This window comes from Paroedura picta, chromosome 3 (genome assembly GCF_049243985.1).
Source record: "Paroedura picta isolate Pp20150507F chromosome 3, Ppicta_v3.0, whole genome shotgun sequence".
Lineage (NCBI taxonomy): Eukaryota > Metazoa > Chordata > Lepidosauria > Squamata > Gekkonidae > Paroedura > Paroedura picta.
In genome coordinates, this window is record NC_135371.1 from 132574526 (window position 1) to 132593403 (window position 18878).

At 44.8% G+C, this 18878-nt stretch overlaps 1 protein-coding gene across 2 annotated transcripts in view; it reads left to right on the forward strand.

The window, feature by feature from the left end:
* Positions 1-18878, forward strand: part of XYLT2 (xylosyltransferase 2) — a 43904-nt gene that overhangs the window by 12241 nt on the left and 12785 nt on the right. Inside the window, exons 2-6 of one of the 2 annotated variants that reach the window (XM_077327917.1) lie at positions 11168-11642; positions 12965-13140; positions 14710-14912; positions 16103-16183; positions 17316-17532. In XM_077327917.1, coding sequence (XP_077184032.1) covers positions 11168-11642; positions 12965-13140; positions 14710-14912; positions 16103-16183; positions 17316-17532 — 1152 coding nt within the window. The remainder of the gene's footprint in view (positions 1-11167; positions 11643-12964; positions 13141-14709; positions 14913-16102; positions 16184-17315; positions 17533-18878) is intronic. The other variant, XM_077327918.1, reaches the window with a different exon arrangement.

Sequence of the window (18878 nt, forward strand, 5' to 3'; positions counted from 1 at the left end):
ATCTGCTGCAGCTCCATCAGTAGCAGCGGTGCTACAGAGTAAATCTCTGGGTTGCTATTTGGAAACTTGAAAGTAGAATATGACCTAGTTTCTTTAAATTAAACAAAGTCTTCTGGGCCAGATGAATTGCATCCAAGAGTACTAAAAGAACTTGCATGTGTAATCTCTGAACCTCTGTTCATTATTTTTGACACGTCTTGGAGAACAGATGAGGTGCCAAATGATTGGAGTTGGGCGAATGTTGTCCCTATCTTCAGGAAAGGGAAAAAGGAGAATCCATCAGCTTGACGTCTGTAGCTGGCAGAATTGTGAAACAAATCATTAAACAGACAGTCCTTGAGCAGCTGGAACAGAGAGCTGTGATTTCTAAGACTCAGCATGGGTTTTGCAAGAACAAATCATGTCAGACCAACCTTCTTTTTTCAAGAAAGTGACTGCCTTGCTGGATTGGGAATGCTATGGACATAGTTTATCTGTATTTCAGTAAAGCTTTTGATAAGGTTCCACAGGATATTCTTGTTGACGTTGGCAAAATGCAGTATGGATCCTAATTCTGTCAGGTGGATTGATAACTGGTTGACAGATCATAGCCAAAGGGTACTTGTAAATGGTTCAGCATCCTTTTGGAGAAGAGTGACAAGCGAAGTGTCTGAGGGATCTGTCTTGGCGCCTGTGTTGTTCAACATATTTATACATGACTTGGATGAGGGATTAGAGGGGTTACTTATTAGATTTGCAGATGATACTAAACTGGGAGGGGTAGCAAACACAATCAGAATACAAGATGATCTTGATAGGCTCAAGAACTGGACTAAACTGGACGAAATGAAATTCAATAGGGACAAATGTCAAGTTCTGCATTTAGGTAGGAAAAACCATATACACCAATATAGGACGGGGGAGATTTGTCTTGGTAGTAGCATGTGTGAAAAGGATCTAGGAGTCTTAGTAGACCATACATTGATTATGAGTCAGCAATGTGACGGTGGCTAAAAAGACAAATGAGATTTTATTGTGTGCAGATCACAGGAGGTGATAGTACTGCTTTGTTCTGGTTCGGCCTCACTTGGAGTACTGTGTTTAGTTTTTGGCACCACAGTTGAAGAGGGATGTAGACAAATTAGAGTGTGTCCAGAGGAGGGCAACAAAGATGTTAAGGGATTTGGAGACTAAGAAATTCTGCCTAAACATCCAAAAAAGAAGTTCCTGACAATTAGAGCGGTTTCTCATTGGGACAGGGTTCCTCGGGAGGTGGTGGGTTCTCCATCTTTGGAATTTTTTAAGCAGAGACTAGATAGCTTTCTGATGGAGAGGCTGATTCTGTGAAGGTTCAAGGGGGTGGAAGGTACAGTGGATGAGCGATAGAGTTGTAAGTGTCCTTCGTAGTGCATGGGGTTGGACTAGATGACCCAGAAGGTACCTTCCACCTCTATGATTCTATGATTGTGTGAGTGTCACAATCCCCTATGTGAGAACACCTGTGGTGTCCCTAGTGACACAGAGCTTCTCTTCCGCCTCCCATGCACTGTTTAGTGGTCTTTTTTTTTTTGCACTTCAAAAGTTGAGAGCACTCTACCATGAGAGCACTTATCTAACCTTAAAGTGGCGAACAGCAGCAAGGCTGTGTCCCCACCCCCATCACCAAGCACAATAACACTCTACTAGTCTATCGACTTTTAAAAATAAATGTTATTTAGTTCTTCTGAAGGCTGAATGTGTCCTTTCTGTAGCGCTGGAAGCCATATCAGGTCTAATTTTTTTGGTGTGTTTTTATAAATGGATGTTGAATGTCAGTTTGCCTACACTTCTCATGTTATGTTATGTAAGAAACACAAACACTTTCCATTCCATCCTATGAGGGTTGGTTATCCTGCTCTTGATTTTGCAGGAGGACTTGTGAGACTCTTCCCCTAAAGGAAGGAAAGGGGGAGAGCATTAATGTTTGACGTAATGAAAAACTGCAGTTTATTGTTAAGGGAATGAGCCTTGGGAGGGTTTCTTGGTGTACAACAAACTGTGGCTTGTTTTTTGACTGCAAGACAAACTGAGGTTTAATTGCTATTTAGAATCTGGCTAGATGAAGAGCTCCCTCTGGGAGAAGAGATGTATACTGTGGAAGAGATGGGTCCACCTGTAAACTGCATCTACATTAAGGACAGGGCTTCTAAACAGCATTCTTATATGTGCTGTCTCTCTCCTTCTTCATTTTGCTTCAGTTGTGCCAGATGCCCTTAACTGGCTGCAGCAAATCTACAAGGGCAGCTATATTAGTAAAACCACTATCCTGGGAAATGGATTCTCTATCAAGCCCTCGAGACACCCAGCATCTCTTTTATCTATGAGCAAGGTAAAAAAATCAGTCTACAGTATTTTGCTCTTTACAGTATGTCACAGTCCTAACATATTGTAAAGAGCGAAATATGATGGACCTTTTTTTTTTTTTTACTTTGTGTGTAGATAACAGAGATGCTGGGTGTCCGGAGGGCTTGGCACAACTGAAGCCAAAAAGAAGTAGGGAGTGAGAGCACATAGGAGAATGCTGGTGACACGAGGAGAAGAGGATGCAGCCAAAAGCTGTGTAAAAGAAGTGGGGAGAAACATTTCTACCCCTGCAACTCATGCAGAAAGGCTCGCATTGGTCCCTTTCAGCAATTAGGAGCCACTGAGCTCATGAACTGGCAGCTGAGAGAGGACTGGGATGGGAATGCTGTGCTCTCACCTGTCAGAGGCTGGATGAAGAGCTCCTTCTGGGAGAAGAGATGAATTCACCTGTAAGCCACGTCTGTGCTGGCTGTTTAAGAAGCCTGTCCTTAATGCTCAGCTATGCATACTGTTGAAGGAGGGACTAGAGGATGGGTGTTCCAGCAGAAGGGGTCCTTTTCCTTGCCCGGTCACTCACCTCTCCAAGTCGTATGCCACAGAGAACAGATTTGTCCTTCATTTGGAAAGAGGATGTGAAGGGGCCTGGCTGTGTGCGGGTTAAGGGAGTATGCTGGCAAGGAACAGAGGTGTTTGCACAGATGCTATTGGGAGTTCAGATCTCAGCATAAACAAAATTATTTTGCTCTAGGGAGAGATAATAGATTCTGGGACACAAGCCCTTAAGCATCTCTCTCTCTCTGTACCTCCCCAACAAAAGATGGGGTGGAACTCCTCCCTTTCAAAGTGGATGCAAGCATCTCCTTCCTGAAGGTCCATGGCTGACCCTGCCAGGATGTGTGGCTTTGGATGGGGAGCAGAACATGCCTTGTTTATTCATCTCCTTCCTCATTTCTCACCTCCTGAGCAGAGAAAACAGGTTTGTAAGTCTCTGAACAGATGGCTCAGGCTGGTGACTAATGAGCTGTTATCTCTGCCTGTTCCGGCCTCTCTCTAGGATACATTTTTGAAGTGGAAACCCAGGGAAATGTTTGATCTTTGCTTGTACTTAGCCGATTTTTATAACATGGAATTGCTCCTTAAAGTAGAGTAGAAGTTGGCCGGTTAGGCCATTAACTGAGAAGCAGGGCGTGTGTAAGAAATGCTAGCTGGTGCAAACACTTCTGTTTTGTGGCACAGATTGGCCTTTGGGTTTTTAAAATACTCATGCTTTTATAGCAGGCTGAGATCCTTGCTGTGCTTCATTCTAACAACCGTGTTTTGTTTTTTGTTTTTTGTTTTGCTTTCTAGTTATCGCTGAGCTTCTGCATCCACCCGAAAGACATTCTGTTGTTGTTTTTGTAATATTTTAGTTTTCAAAGAAAAATAAACACTTCACAGAGAAGGGCGGTATATAAGCCGAATGAATAAAATCAATAAATAAAGGAGAAAAAAGATTATACATAACCATTCAAGCAAGAGTTGCTAGCCCTATGGATTTGGAACCATCTGAGAGATTAAATGTTAGAATTAGATTTTAGATGTTTTATTAATTTTAACTATTGTTGGACTGTGGACATTTTAAATTGTATTGTATATGTTTTCATGATTTATGCGATCTGAAGAAAAACGAGAGTATGTTTTCATTGTTGATCTTGTGAACCACCCTGAGCCCATTATTGGGAAAGGAAGTATAGAAGCTTAATAAATAATAATAATAGTATACATTATGTGGTATTATATAAAATAATAGATTAATATTAATTAATAAATATCTAGATTTCCCCTTCTCCCCCTCATCAGATTCCTCTAGCTCTTCTCTCTCTAGCTCTTCCTCATCTAAATCTTAATATAATATTTAATATTTAACAAGGGTCTCTTGCAGTATTGCCGCTATATTAATGCTTTCATTATCACTACTTATTCCACTATATAATATTCCATGTTTTGTGTTTCAAAGGGCGCCTTTCCCTTGACTTCCAGCAAGGATGGCCAGGACTAAATCCCCCAGCAGTGCATCAGCACAGCACTCTGTAACTTGTGCAGCTCTTAGGGCTACAATGTGGTCAGTGGCTGCAGAGCTGTCCATAGAGAAGGCAAGTGGCGTGGGGAAATAGACTTCTTGCTTCCAGGACATTGTCTCCCTAGATCAGGGGTGGCCAAACTGTGATTTCCCAAATGTCAGTGGGCTACAACCATGAGCCCCTGCCAGCACTACCATGGCAGGGGCCCATGGTAACTCGTCCATGGACATCTAGAGAGCCATAGTTTGGCTGCCCCTGTCCTAGATGATAAAAGGGAGGTTTTGCCAGTTGTCTATGTGCCCCCTCAGTAATTCAAGTATACGTGGGTGGACTAGATTCACAATACCATCCTAAGTTGAGTTAACACTTTTCTAAGTCCGTTGAGCCTCTTGTGGCGCAGAGTGGTAAGGCAGCGATATGCTGTCTGAATCTGTCTGCCCATGAGGTTGGGAGTTCAATCCCAGCAGCCGGCTCGAGGTTGACTCAGCCTTCCATCCTTCTGAGGTCGGTAAAATGAGTACCCAGCTTGCTGGGGGGTAAACGGTGATGACTGGGGAAGGCACTGGCAAACCACCCCGTATTGAGTCTGCCAAGAAAACGCTAGAGGGCGTCACCCCAAGGGTCAGACATGACTCGGTGCTTGCACAGGGGATACCTTTACCTTTAAGTCCGTTGAAGTCGGTGGGCTTAGATGATCATCACTCTGCTTGAGATGACACGGTCATTCTGTATGAGTGAAGCCCACAATCCTATGCACACTTTCATAGGAATTGACAGCAGTAGATGCAGTGGGCCTTCTTTTGAGTACACATGCCTTGTATGGCACTTACGGTAGTGCAATTCTGTGCAGAGTTCTTCTAGTAGAAGGCCCTTGGTTTCAATGTTTTTTATAGTGGAGTATTTCTACATACAGTTGCACTGAAGCAGAACTGACCTACAGTCTTCAAGGATATCAGTCATCCTAACCCTCTAGCCAGTATTATGGTGGCTAAGGTTTTGTGAAATAATTTTACTTATTTTCTTGTAATGCTGATGATGTACATTCAAAATGACAGTGTTTCTGAGGCTGCATTCATGTGAACAGCCTTGCCGGAGGGGCTTATTCCAGATTTGCATCCTTACTTTACAAGTGTTCCCATTGATGTAGAGAAGGGAGAGTGTCCCTCATGCAAAGAAGTCATATTCATACATTCAAGTAAGTTGCTCTGATTTTTACACACACACACGCGCGCGCGTCAGTTGCATCGCAGCTGAAATATATCACACTTGGCCCTTTGATGACAGCTGTAGAGATTAATCAACCCCAGCCTCACTCTGAACATTGCTTCTCTTTAAATACTTATGTATGGGGGGGGGGGTTGACGTCTACTGTATTGTAAATTGCAATGCATTGGAACAGACATAGGAAAATGTCTTGAGGGTGACCCATCATTAGCAATTAGCTGATACATGTGGATGACACCTCTTCACACTAAACCTAACAATTTGGGAATGGCTAGGACTTGATGCAGACAGTAATTGCTCTATGATTTCTCTGTTTCTTTGTCTGAAGTTGCTAGTTGATGCAAGAGACAGACTGATAGTTTGTATACTTGAACAGTAAGGCAGTTCTTTGTTTCTGGCCTGAAGGTACTTACATATTGCTTAGTCATATACACATTTGAATGGACAGATAAGATTGGGTTACTGATGGACAGCAGTCACCCTGCATCATGGTTCAGTGTGGGGAAGACTGCTGTTCTTCCTCAAGGACAGCCTTTTTCATCCTTTTGACCATGGAGGAGTCCCCAAAATATTTTTCAAGCTTTGAGGATCCACAGAATTGGCCCGGAAGTGATGTCAGTTGGCCACACCTCTTTGCCATGGCTGAGGAGGATTGAGGAGGGAGAAAGGAGGTGATTTGAGGCAGGAATAGGCTGCAACTGCATTCCCAGGCACGATAACTATGGAAGAACACCACCCCCAGGTCAATGGAAGCAGCCAGTTCCCTGTGTTCAGGGTGAGACTATTAAGGCAGGATATAGGGGAAAGGTGGGGGAGCCCCTGTGGAGCTCTCATCAAGCCCTGGTTGGGAATCCCTGCTCCAGGCTCTCCACAGAATTCTCTTCAGCTTTCCTCTGCCAGTCTTCAGTCCCTCAATCCTGCTTCCCTATTTCTGCCTGGGTGATTGCTTAATAGAGGCAAATTAGCCTCAATCATCTTGAATTAATTGCTTGTGGTGGAGAAACCCTCTTTGGGGTACATCTTGATAGCTCAAGGTTGCTATGAGAGTGTGGTGGGTCAGTCACATCCCATAACAAGCAAATGTGCCCAGAGGAGGCTGTCACACACCATTGTCCCGACAATCACAACACACTTCCTTCCAGACAGATAAATGCCCAGTTAAGTGGAAACTGTTCAGACAGTCGCTGCCATGTAGCAATCCCTTTCGCTTCCCCATGTGCCTTGCGTAATTAACACCCCACCTGGAAGCACCCGCTTCAAAGGTAACTTCTCCATAGGTTGGCTGTAAACCTATAAGTGAAGTTCAGTCATGGGCCCTCATTGCCTGACAGTGCAATTTCATGCAGAGTTGTGCCAAACTTAAGCCATTGATTTGACTGGAATAATTCTGCATTGAATTGCATGGTAAAAGGCTTCAAGGAAATTTCCAGCACCAAAAGAAAATAAGAAGCTTTTCTTTGAGAAAAAAAGGAACAGAAACCACCACCTTGAGAAATTATTTATTTACTTACTTTATTTATAAGTTGCCTTAATGAGACGACAGGCGTGTTACAAAATCTGTAACAGGAATAAAGCCAGTCAGGGGTGGTAGCAAGACTTGGGACTCATTGCCTACTTGATTGGCTGTCTGTCTAAAACTGGCCAATCAGGTAGGCTGCCCGCCCCCCTCTCCAGGCTGCATCCTCCTCCAACTTTTTCCACCAGGAAGAAGTGCCAGCTTGCTGTACAGGTAAGCCAGACAGCAAGCACAATCAGGGAGGGAGGGAGGCAGGTGGCCCTGGGACCACGGTCAGGGGGGATGATAGTCGTCCAGCCAGCAACTGGGGATTGGGAAGGAGAGAGGCCAGCCCCAGCCTTGGTGCCATGGGAGGGGGAGCTGGTAGCACGGAGAGGCAGGAAAGAGGGCCTGGGGGAGGGGGACCCCATGATGCTACCCCTTGCTGCTGCCTGCCCACCCATACATGGCCTGCGGCCACCTATGAGCTGTTTGCTCGTGCAGTTGTGTAGGCCAGGAGGGCAGCCAACTAGTGGGTGGGAGTTGGGGGGAACAAGCCGGCCTTGGGGCCATGTTTGGGGGGGGGGCAAGTGCAGCGGGGAGAAGGACTCTAGCTCAACAAATTATCAATGTTGAGCAAAAATGCTAGAATTATGTTCCTTATTGGTCTATTAATTATTTCTTTTGCACTAGTACAAAAGCTGATAGGTAAAACACTGCGTGTATCACCAATAAAAATAACATTTAGTAAATGGCTGTAGTACAATTTACTTATCTGGGATGGTTCTCTCCAGTTTCCGGATCAAGGTTAAGGGAAGGCCTTAATAAGGCCTCAGCATAACAATGAGCAACACCTGTGGCCTAAATGTTCTCTGGAGGTCCCAGGTGGTGGTGGGTGGTTCCCAGGGTGTTTTCCTCAGCCTAACAGTTTCCCTCTTGAGCCTCTTGTGGCGCAGAGTGGTAAGGCAGCCGCCTGAAAGCTTTGCTCATGAGGCTGGGAGTTCAATCCCAGCAGCCGGCTCAAGGTTGACTCAGCCTTCCATCCTTCCGAGGTCGGTAAAATGAGTACCCAGCTTGCTGGGGGGTAAACGGTAATGACTGGGGAAGGCACTGGCAAACCAACCCGTATTGAGTCTGCCATGAAAACGCTAGAGGGCGTCACCCCAAGGGTCAGACATGACTCGGTGCTTGCACAGGGATACCTTTACCTTTACCAGTTTCCCATCAAGGAAAGGACACCATTCCCCCCACCCCTTTACTACAGTAACATGTGTGTGAACTTACTGAAGTGAACATTAGGCATGTCACACGCACAAAAATTCATACATTTTCAGATTTGGCTGGAGATGACTTGGCCAAATCAATTCGGGTGAATCTGAAACGTTTCAGGACTTTTTATGCACATACTTCTATCCCCCCCCCCTTCCCAAACCGCAGAGTCTCTGCTGCCAGAGAAGGAGGGAAGGAGAGTGCCCACCAAACATGACAGATGACAGATATCCTGTCTGCTCCCTTTAAACCCCTCCCCAGCTGGGAAAGGATTTATAGGAAGTAGGCATTCTAATAGGCCAAATCATGGCTGAATCACAATTTGACCACCCTGGTTTGGACCATTTGAATGCAGGGAATGGGTGCCGATGCCTAGCTGGGATGAAATGAGCTGGCTCTTTGGCATACTGGGAAAGTCCTGGGCAGCTGCCTCAGAGGGCTGCTAATGGACAGGAGCAAGCTGTGCCCAGTGAACACTGAGGTACTGGCAGCGTCTCTTGGGCTCGATGCAACAATGACAGTGGGTGCCACAAACTTCCTCCCACTGTCACTGTTGCTGCCGCCTGGGTCTGAATTGCAATTCCAGCACCTCAGAGTTTTCTTCAGAGCTCTTTTGACTTCTGAACCCATCCCGAGGAAGATGATTGACAGATCATTGTTTCCTTTGAGCAAAGGGGAGCCCTTTACATCCTTAACAGCATGGTAGGTAGATACAGACATATTGGTGCCTATCCCACCACACAGTCATTCCAGCAGCCCCTTTTGATCACTGGAAAATTCATTCCAGAAGCTGCAGGATCCTTGTGGAAGAACAGCCATGCAGGTCAGTGGGCGGAAATGAGGAGTGACATGAAATCAACCACTTTCCTCCATGGAGTTGTGCTGGCAGAAGAGGAAGGAGGAGCAGTTTTTCCACCTTGCCCTTCCTCGCGCCAGCCCTTCCCAACAGATCACTCCACCCTGGAGATTATCTTTCCCACAGTCAGAAGGAAACAGAAACACAGGAAAATTTCACATTCCTGTCAGAATAGTTGGATACTTGCCAGTGTAGGAGAAGACCATCTTATTGAGGAAAGGGGAGAAATGTAAATGATTTCCCTAATGACAAGTGTTACCTGCTTTCATATAATTAAATGGGAGCATGAGTTGAACTACATAAGATGCTCCTGGTGTAGTTACTTTTCCTCAGGAGGGAGAGGGGGGTCTTTCTTCTAACATAACTTTGCATGAAAGCTTTTTACATCTTTTTACCTACCCAAAGCATTGTTAGGATTTTGAAAACATGAGTGGGATGGGAAGGCTGGGAAGTATTTTGTCTGTTGATATGTGTTGCCTAAATAAAATGTTAAGATCCCCAAACTGCTCTGGGCGTGGGATGGTGATAATGGACATGTGCTGCTTGTCCTGGGCACTATCCAGTTGGCAAGGACACTAGCCGCGCCCAAATGTGCACCTTTCTATTGCAGCCATGCCTCTAGGGGGTAGTTTTGACTTTTTCCAGGGTACTGCTAGAATCACTGTGAGTTCTGCTAAACTCCGTTTCATTGAAGACATGTTGGAACACAAACACTGCCAGGCTGCAATCAGACAATGAGCTCTTAAAAACTGCCTCCATTCTCTGATATTGCCCTCATTATTTCAGTCAGCTGAGAGACTGTCAGTTAATATAATAGGAGATGGTTAAGGATATATCATTGATGGGGTACTTTGGGCCCACTGAGCATGTCTGAGTTGGTAGATGTGAGGATCTGAGAGCCAGTTGTAGTTTATCCGGTTAAAAGCTGATGTTAGGAGACCTGGGTTCAGATCCTACCTCTGCCATGCAGTGATAATGACCTGCCCAAGAATGCATAGCATAAAATTGCACACAGTCAGTGGGGAGAAGCTGCAACGTGTCAATTCAAATTACAGTCTTTATATGGGAGTGAGCTTTGTCAATCTTAGAGAAACTTAACTCAGGCAGCACAAACATCAAAATAATGTTTGGAAAAATTATTCTGTTGCTTGGATCCTAAGTTACTGTTCTGTTGGCCCAGCAGAAAAGCTTTTGCATCTGCACAGGAGAGAAGGGAGAATTTTTTGTCAATTGCTCTTCCCCTGCAGACTCCCAAGTAGCTCCACATATTGTGCTTCTGTTCCAGTGTCCCTTTCAAGCCTTGCATGGGATGGGGGAGGAGTTGCCTTCCTGTGATGCGACTCCACTGGCACCATTGACGCTCTAAGCCATATCTCTCACACAAGAAACAGAGATTTTCCCATTCTGAACAGAACGTTGACAATTTGAACCTAATCCCCACCTCCCCAAAAGGATAATTTCTTTAAAATTTACAATTTAACACATTGGCTTTATCCATTTCCAATAAATCTATTTTCTTTGTTCTACCAAGGCCACACTTGTTCCCCTTTTATGAAATGAGAATAACAATTGCCAACTTTACAGAAGAATAGCCAAGGTAGGTAGCGTTAAATGTGCCAAGTATATATGTCAGCAATATATATATATATATATAAGTTTTGTCATTCATAGTACTTAAGAACCTATCAGTTTACTTTATTGCTGTGGTCAAGAGAATGTTTTGATAATGTCTGAAACATAACCACCAATGGCTTATGGTTGCCATTTTTCCATAGCTGAAGCAACTGCCAAAGACAAATGGCATAGCCCTTTGTACTATGGAGCTATTGAAATTTGTTTGTTTTTTAAAAAAGAAGGGAGTGCTATTATTTAGCGATTGGTAGTTTAGTACTGATCTCTTCCTCTCTCTCCTACTTTTTTTGTGTGTGATTGAAAATGAAGCAGGGACGGCAGAAGAAGACCCAGGTACTTGGGAATGGGGAAGGATCAAAGGACTCCGACAGCTCAGCAGGCCATCGGGGAAGCTTGAGCCGAAAGCACGGAAGATGGAAGAGTCGCCCAGACAATCCGGGTGTTCTGGTGGCCAAGGTAGTGAGAGCCGTCACAGTGAAGCACAAGCCTGGACGCAGGATGCCAATCTACCTGGATTCCTCGAGCAGGAGGAACCTGACCGAACTCAGAGGGGATGCCCAGCTGGCAGTGTTCCAGCATGGGGACACAGGCAGTGTGGAAGGGGCACCGCAGCCCACCGAGAACAACTTCACCCCCAAGTGTGAGATCACAGGGAAAGATGCACTGTCTGCCTTAGCCAGAGCCAGCAGTAAGCAGTGTCAGCAGGAGATTGCCAATGTGGTGTGCCTGCACCAGGCAGGGAACCTAATGCCACGCTCTCTGCCCCGGCAGTGCCAGCTCTCAGGTGAGCACAGAATTTACCTTGGAGTATCATCACCACTTTGCAGATGCTTTGAATTCCCTTGTCTCAGGGGCATTTGCCCACACTCCCTGAGAGAACACTCTCTCTTTCTACATGCCTACACATGAAGCTGCCTTATGCCAAGTGCAATTAAGCCCGGTGCTATTGTTGGACCTCACTATCCAAAAAGACTTGGTCCCTGAGTGCTGGGAATCAGACATGTGGTGAGAGTTCCCGGGGGAAACTGGGTTGTTGAGGAGCAGCTGTTTGCCTTGCTGGGCCTATACTTAGAGTTCTCTGCCAGCTTGCCCTCTCTCTCTCTCTCTCTCTCTCTCTCTCTCTCTCTCTCTGTCTCTCTCTCTGTCTCTGTCTCTCTGTCTCTGTCTCTCTCTCTGTCTGTCTCTCTCTCTGTCTCTCTCTGTCTCTGTCTCTCTGTGTCTCTGTCTCTCTCTCTCTCTGTCTCTGTCTCTCTCTCTCTCTGTCTCTCTCTCTGTCTCTCTCTCTCTGCCTCTCTCTCTCTCTCTCTGTCTCTCTCTCTCTCTCTCTCACTGTCTTTGACACCTTCCTGAACAAGAGCCTAAGGGAGTTTAGACTCTCTCCTGACAAGCAGTTCCCACTGAGGAAGCATTTATAGCTAAGGTTGCCTATTGGTTTACAGTTGCCTACCCATTCTCTCCCCACAACAGGCACCCTGTGAAGTAGGTAATGCTGAGAGAATTCTGATTGGCCCAAAGCCACCCAGCTGACCACATGTGGAGGAGTGCGGAATCATACCTGGTTCCCCAGATCAAAGGCTGCCACTCTTAACCACTACACCAAGCTGGTTCTCAAAAACGATTTAAAGGGTTAAAGTGTGGGAATGGACACTTGAAGCTTTTCGATGCAAGGGTTAAAAAAAATCAAATGGTGTTTACTACAAGTCAAACTGATCTTAAAGGGACAGCTGGAGGTTGAACGACAGCTCTCATTGGTGTCATTTAATGCATTTGTCAAAGGAAATGGCCCTGTATTTGAGACCTGATCAGAAACCCTTACTTGCATTAACCAGGCAGCAACCTTAGAATAATATAGACATCTAGCACCTTAAATAACATTCACATGGATGCTGATAGGAAAAGTGATTGTAGCCTAAATAAATAAATAGCTGCCTTGGGTTAGCTTCCCAGACTGCCAGGTTTGGGAACTAAGTAGACCTAGAGCCTTACTTCTGTTGGAAAGGTCATTGTGTCTTTGGGAGACTGAGCAGCAACTTTTCCTTCTCTCTGTGGGGACAGCCTTCACCCTGCCTGCTGCAGTGATTATTATTCCACGTGTGATCTCTGCAGGGAAAGTCAGCCCGGTGATCCAGTGGGATGAGAGCAGGATGCTCCAGGTCTCAGTGAGCAAGCCCGTCCGGATTGTGTACATGTTGGTGGTTCATGGACGAGCCATCCGCCAGCTGAAGCGCCTCATCAAGGCTGTCTATCATCAGCAGCATTTCTTCTACATCCATGTTGACAAGGTAAGGTGCCTGGACACCCAGGAGTCCACAGATCCCCCGCCAGGCTCCTAGAGCAACTGCCCTCTGGTGAGGCCCAGCACAAAGACTCTCTCCCCAAAGTCTCCTGTATGCCAGTTGCAGAGAATTTGGAAAAGGGCATGTCTGTGCTCTCATCCTGTGTTGGCCTTTAGTGAGAGGCAGTGACCTCTGCCAATCTTGCCTCCTCTGAAATGCCTTGCCAAGGAATGTAAAATCTCCCCCTCCCCCCCAAAAAAATTCACAAGTGTGTTTGCACTGTGTCCTAGAGAAAAAAAGGAACAATAGGAGGGGATGCCTGCGGCTTCTTTCTATTCATATTGCATGAATGGTGGGCTGCACTGTAATGAAGCTCTGATGGGCCACATAGTTGGTAGCATTCTCAACATGCATGAAAAAAGTGGTGGAGATGGATGTGTACCATCCCGGGGCTGACATGACTGTCGTTCCCTCTTTTACTGGAGGTTCCTTGAATGGCTTTGGACATTCATGTACAGCAGCTCTGATTTTTTTGAAGATTACAACAAATATACATGGACTAATTATTGATGGTTCTGTTATCCTTTACACTTGCTCTAGTTATAAAGTAAACGTGGAGTTCTCTGTTTTCCTGTTTACAGAGAACTTCTTAATTTCATTTGTGCTAATTTGATATATTTCCTTGTCTATTTTATTTAAAACATTGTTATGCTACCTTTCCATCCAAATAGCATTACGAAAAGTGGGAAGAATGAAAAAAGTAATATATTGGACCAAAACTAGAGGCAGAAGCTTATATCACTTACAGGGATAATAGGAATGTTAGGGACAAAGGTAGGGTAGGGATAGCCTGGAATGAGTCATAGGGACCAGACCATCGAGGTCTGGTTCTCAATTTGCTGGTACCTACCTTTAAAGCCAGCATATCCTTGCCTTCTCCCATAAGCACTAAGCCAACCATTCTGGTCGTCTTTGGAGGCCCTGCTGTGGGTGCCCCTTCCTTCTGAAGCTATGGCAACCTGAGAAAGGGCCTTCTTGGTTGTGGCTTCAAATCTTTGGAGCTCCTTCCCTCCTCTGGCTACCTCTATCGTTGTCTTCCACTAGCAGGTGAAGACTTTTGCACAGTGTTCCCAGACTGATATTGGTTCTCCTCCCTGGCTGAGTTGTTCTTTGTGTTTATAGGTTTTAATGAATTGCTTACAGATTTTATACACATATATTTTTACTGCTATTTTAGTGGCATAGGGATGTTTTAAATAAAATAATAATAAACAACCCTTTTGCTGATCACTGAAAGCACACTCTCCTGGTTTTTTATTCTGGTTTTAGCATTTATGAAAACAAAATCTGGATAGTTTAATTTTTTTTTCAACTAAAGAAGACTAGAAATCTTGAACCTGAAAGTTGTCCTGTTCTGACTAAGCTGCACTTCACTTCAGAGCTTTGCACTGCCACACATATTCCTAATCACTCCTAGAACAGGAGGAAACAGCTTGGACTGTGATCCTCCCTAGGAAGCTATGTAGAACTGGAGCTTGGCACTCAGTTTTCTCTCCTGGTTCCTGTCCCTTACAGCGCTCTACCTACCTACACCGAGAAGTGCTGGGGGTGGCCCAGCATTATACCAACATCCGGGTCACCCCCTGGAATATGGTCACTATCTGGGGTGGAGCCAGCCTGCTGAAAATGTATCTGCGTAGCATGAAGGATCTGCTGGAGATGACGGACTGGCCCTGGGACTATTTCATCAACCTGAGCGCCACAGATTACCCTACAAGGTCAGTGGAGCAGGGAGGGAGGGAGGAAGAGTCAGAGCAGGGTAAACCTGCAGGATATGATTAATTGGGTGTCTCTTTTTAGAGTTGGACATCTCACATGGTAGGATCCTAGGCACGCCTCACTTGACTAGAAGGGGGTTCTTCCTTTTGTTCACCTAACCTACCGGAGAAGTTGAATCTGGCAAGCAGACTATTCTTCATGGCAGAATGCAAAGAAACAAGGCCCATGAAATGGTTAGGAGAAAGGTGGTAAACCATGCAGATCCCATGACCCTGGGACTAAGTTTTCCCATTGTTGAAAAAGACTGCTGAGGGGAGAAGAGGGTGATTCTGGGGGAAGAGCCATCCCACCCCTTTGTGCTCCCTTGTGGGGTGTCACAGGGAGCGATACTCTCCCCCAAGCTTTTCAACATATTCATGCGCCCTCTGGCACAACTGGTCCAGAGCTTTGGGCTGGGCTGTCACCAATATACAGATGACACCCAACTCTGTCTCCTGATGGATGGACTGAGCTGGAGGCATGTGAGAATGGAGGACCAAGTGGCAGGGGGGCAGGAAGTAGCTGGGCCCTGTTCTGCAGAAAGGGCAAAGAGAAAGAGGGCCAAACAGCTTTTCTAGAAAGGGAGTTATGTTTGCTGTAGGCTGTACTAAAAAAAGAATCATCTCAAATACTTAGTAGCCTCACTTCACCACTCTGCTGCTCCTCTCATTATGGTTGCAAAAAGAGGAAGGGGGCATAGCTGTCTGAGCATGCTCACTAGCAGTACATACTTTCAAATTGGACCCCCTAAAATGTCAGCTGTTAGGGGCTCACAGCCTAGCAGGGGGGGGGGAGTGGGGTCTGTGATCTACCTCAGAGTCTTGCCACATGAGTTGGACCACTGCCCTAGGCAGCCTTAGCACAGCTGAAGACTTTTAATTAATTAGCGCCATTTAATGTATCCCTGTTGTACATACTTGATATGCATAAATCCATGAAGTTGTTCAGTAAATTTGTGTGGTTGTATACACTTGTCTTCTCTTTAAATTGCTGGATTCTTTGTCCATTTAGAACACATTCTGATACAGTTTTGGTTGCCCTAATGCCTGTCTCGCTCTTATTTTTTTAAAGACAGGTGACCTGGTGAGGTCACAGCGGCTGCCCCCCCCACTTTATATTGATTTCTCCTTTGAATTACTGCCCTCTGCAGGACCAATGAGGAGCTGGTGATGTTCCTGTCAAAATATAGAGACAAGAACTTCCTGAAGTCTCATGGCCGAGATAATGCCAGGTAATTCTTTCAGTGAAGCATGGCACGTACCCCTTTCCTTTCCTCTAATGATACGAATGTTTTGGCCACAGCCTTATGCCTCAAGAGAGGCTTGGCTTTCGGAATGGGTTTAAAACAAACAGTGGGCAAAAGTGGGTGGAGAGCATATATGACCTTCCTATGAATCACATGACTGTCAGTTGTCATCACATAACATTTCTGTAGCAAAGTATCTGTGAGCAAAAGACCTGCTGCTGCTTCATTGACCCAGTGAGTCCATGTTAAGTGAATGGGATGTGTTCCCAAGTATCGCAGTGAAGTGCATATACAAAGGCAGTACACCAATGTAAACGTGCATTGTGAAATTTGACTACTTAGAAATGTAGCTGCCAAATATTTTCAGAGTCTCAGTTCTTACATTTTTAAATTTACAGCTTATTGATTTTGTTTTAAAAATAATGCATCCAAGACCTTTTTTTAAAGGATGGGGGCTTTAAAATATGTTTTTAGAAATATATATTTTCTTAATTTTCTAAAAACTCATAAAATTAAAGCAGTCTCCTTGGGATGTGTTCTTGTCTTGCAGAGTTTCCAATATCTGTCCTTCAGCTAATATTGTCATAATGACAGTGACTGCTAAAAACAAAAAAAAACTCTGGAAGCAGAATATTTTTGCCCTTTCCCACATTTTTCTCCACAAAAACTTGCAGTGCTGTATAAAAATGTATCACAGTACAAAATATGTTGATACGATGTTTCTGCCATAAATGAATAACCCGAAACTCTTCATAGCCTCCTATTGATTCTTACCTTTTCTTCAAGGATCTCCTTCAAGTGCCTCTGTGGCCAGCTTCATTTGAATGCTATGATAAAGGCTATTCTAGAAATCTTCCACTCACATGAAGGGTAGGGATAGGAGTCTCTGAGAAATAGCCAGGGCAAGATGGTTTTGCTCTTTTTTGATGTTTCCCTTACAGATAAGGTAGTCCAGCTAGTGATGAATTGGACAAAATAAATATAAGTACATAGGCCATGTAGAGTTTTTGGCAGCAGAGTCTGGAGTTCTAGTGTAACATTCTAGACCGCTGTGATCTCAGTATAGAAAAATCTGTGTTACTTTCCTAGTGAATCTGAGACCTTCATCTCTTCACAGGTTCATCAAGAAGCAAGGTCTAGATCGACTTTTCCATGAATGCGACTCTCATATGTGGCGGCTGGGCGAACGGCAGATCCCCGAGGGCATTGTGGTGGATGGTGGTTCTGATTGGTTTGCCCTCACTCGCAGTTTTGTGGAATATGTGGTCTACACCACCGACAAACTGGTCTCCCAACTACAGCAGTTCTACACTTACACACTTCTCCCGGCAGAGGTGGGTTTCCTAGCTGGCTCTAAATCAAGGTGTTTGAGCCTAAAGCTACATGTCATGGTGAATAATACTCTGGCAGGGATCTAAAGACCTCAAAGCTACTTTCCTGGCTAAGGCCGTAACCTTGGATGAGTCACTACTTCTCTCCCTGCTATACTTGTCTAAGTATACTGGCATTCTTCAGGGCAGTAAATTGGCCAAGTCTTTAATGATTTTTTTTTCTGAGAAGGAAATTCTCTGTGAATTAGGAGGATGTGAATACTGTGCAAACACTGGAGAGAAATTAGCCCTGTTTCTTTCCCCATTCCAATTCTGAGTGCAGTAACGATCATTACATGAGAACCATCTGCATGTAGTTCAGTGTTGACTGTGGAGCAATTGATACTGTCTTTTTTCCTAGACAAGTGGGCTATTTCTGTGGCCCTGTTCTTCCCCTGGTGCTGGTGCTGAAGAACTATGAGATAGCTGAGTGAACAGATGCCATTCATTCAATGCCTTTTATTTTTTAAATATTAGGGCCCTAATTGCCTTAAATATGGAGTACTGGCAAGATCTGTTGGCATGAAGCAAGGCTGCGTTTTTTGGTCGTATGTTTGCTTTGCATCATGCAACTGGAAAACAAGTCAGCCTCTGCAAACAAACCGCCTTCTGATAGATGAAGAAAGTCACTCTGATGCAAATAGATATTAAAATATTCTGTTTGTTTCCGTTTTGGCGTTGTCGAGAATGAGTGCGCTAATCACTACTAATCTCAGCTAACATTTGATAGTTTATGCATAAACCAAATAAATGGAAGGAGAAAAAGATTCCATGGATAGATTTTCCAGAAATCTGAAGCCCTGTGATAATTTTATAATTATTTTTCTTTAGAAGTTGCTTTATTCTTATGACTCAGAACAAGGAATAATACTTTCCTTAGTCATCGTCATAAAATCCCAGCAGGTCCAGGATGGTAGTTTTTGACCTGGCTACAGTGGAGGATCCATTTGCATGCTGACTAGGTCTCTGTATATGACAGTACAGTCTGCAGTGTGTTCTGGGCTGTGCACACTGTCCAAGCACAGCATTGGCCAAGCCTAATCTTGCTGTGACCACCTGTGAACATTGTCACTCTAGAATACACTGAGGATGTCTTGCAATGAATCGAGCAGCATTTTTTTCTAATAAAAGAGAAATTAAGTGGAATGAGTAAACCAACAGGTAGCAGACATCTTGGATCCTACCAAAAATCACTGCTCACAGAAGGACTTCCATCAGCAGAACATGAACTTTTTGCTTTGCCCCTTCCTGCTGCTGGGCAGAATGCCCACTGAAATATTTCTGCTCATGGTAGACCAGAGATCCTCAGA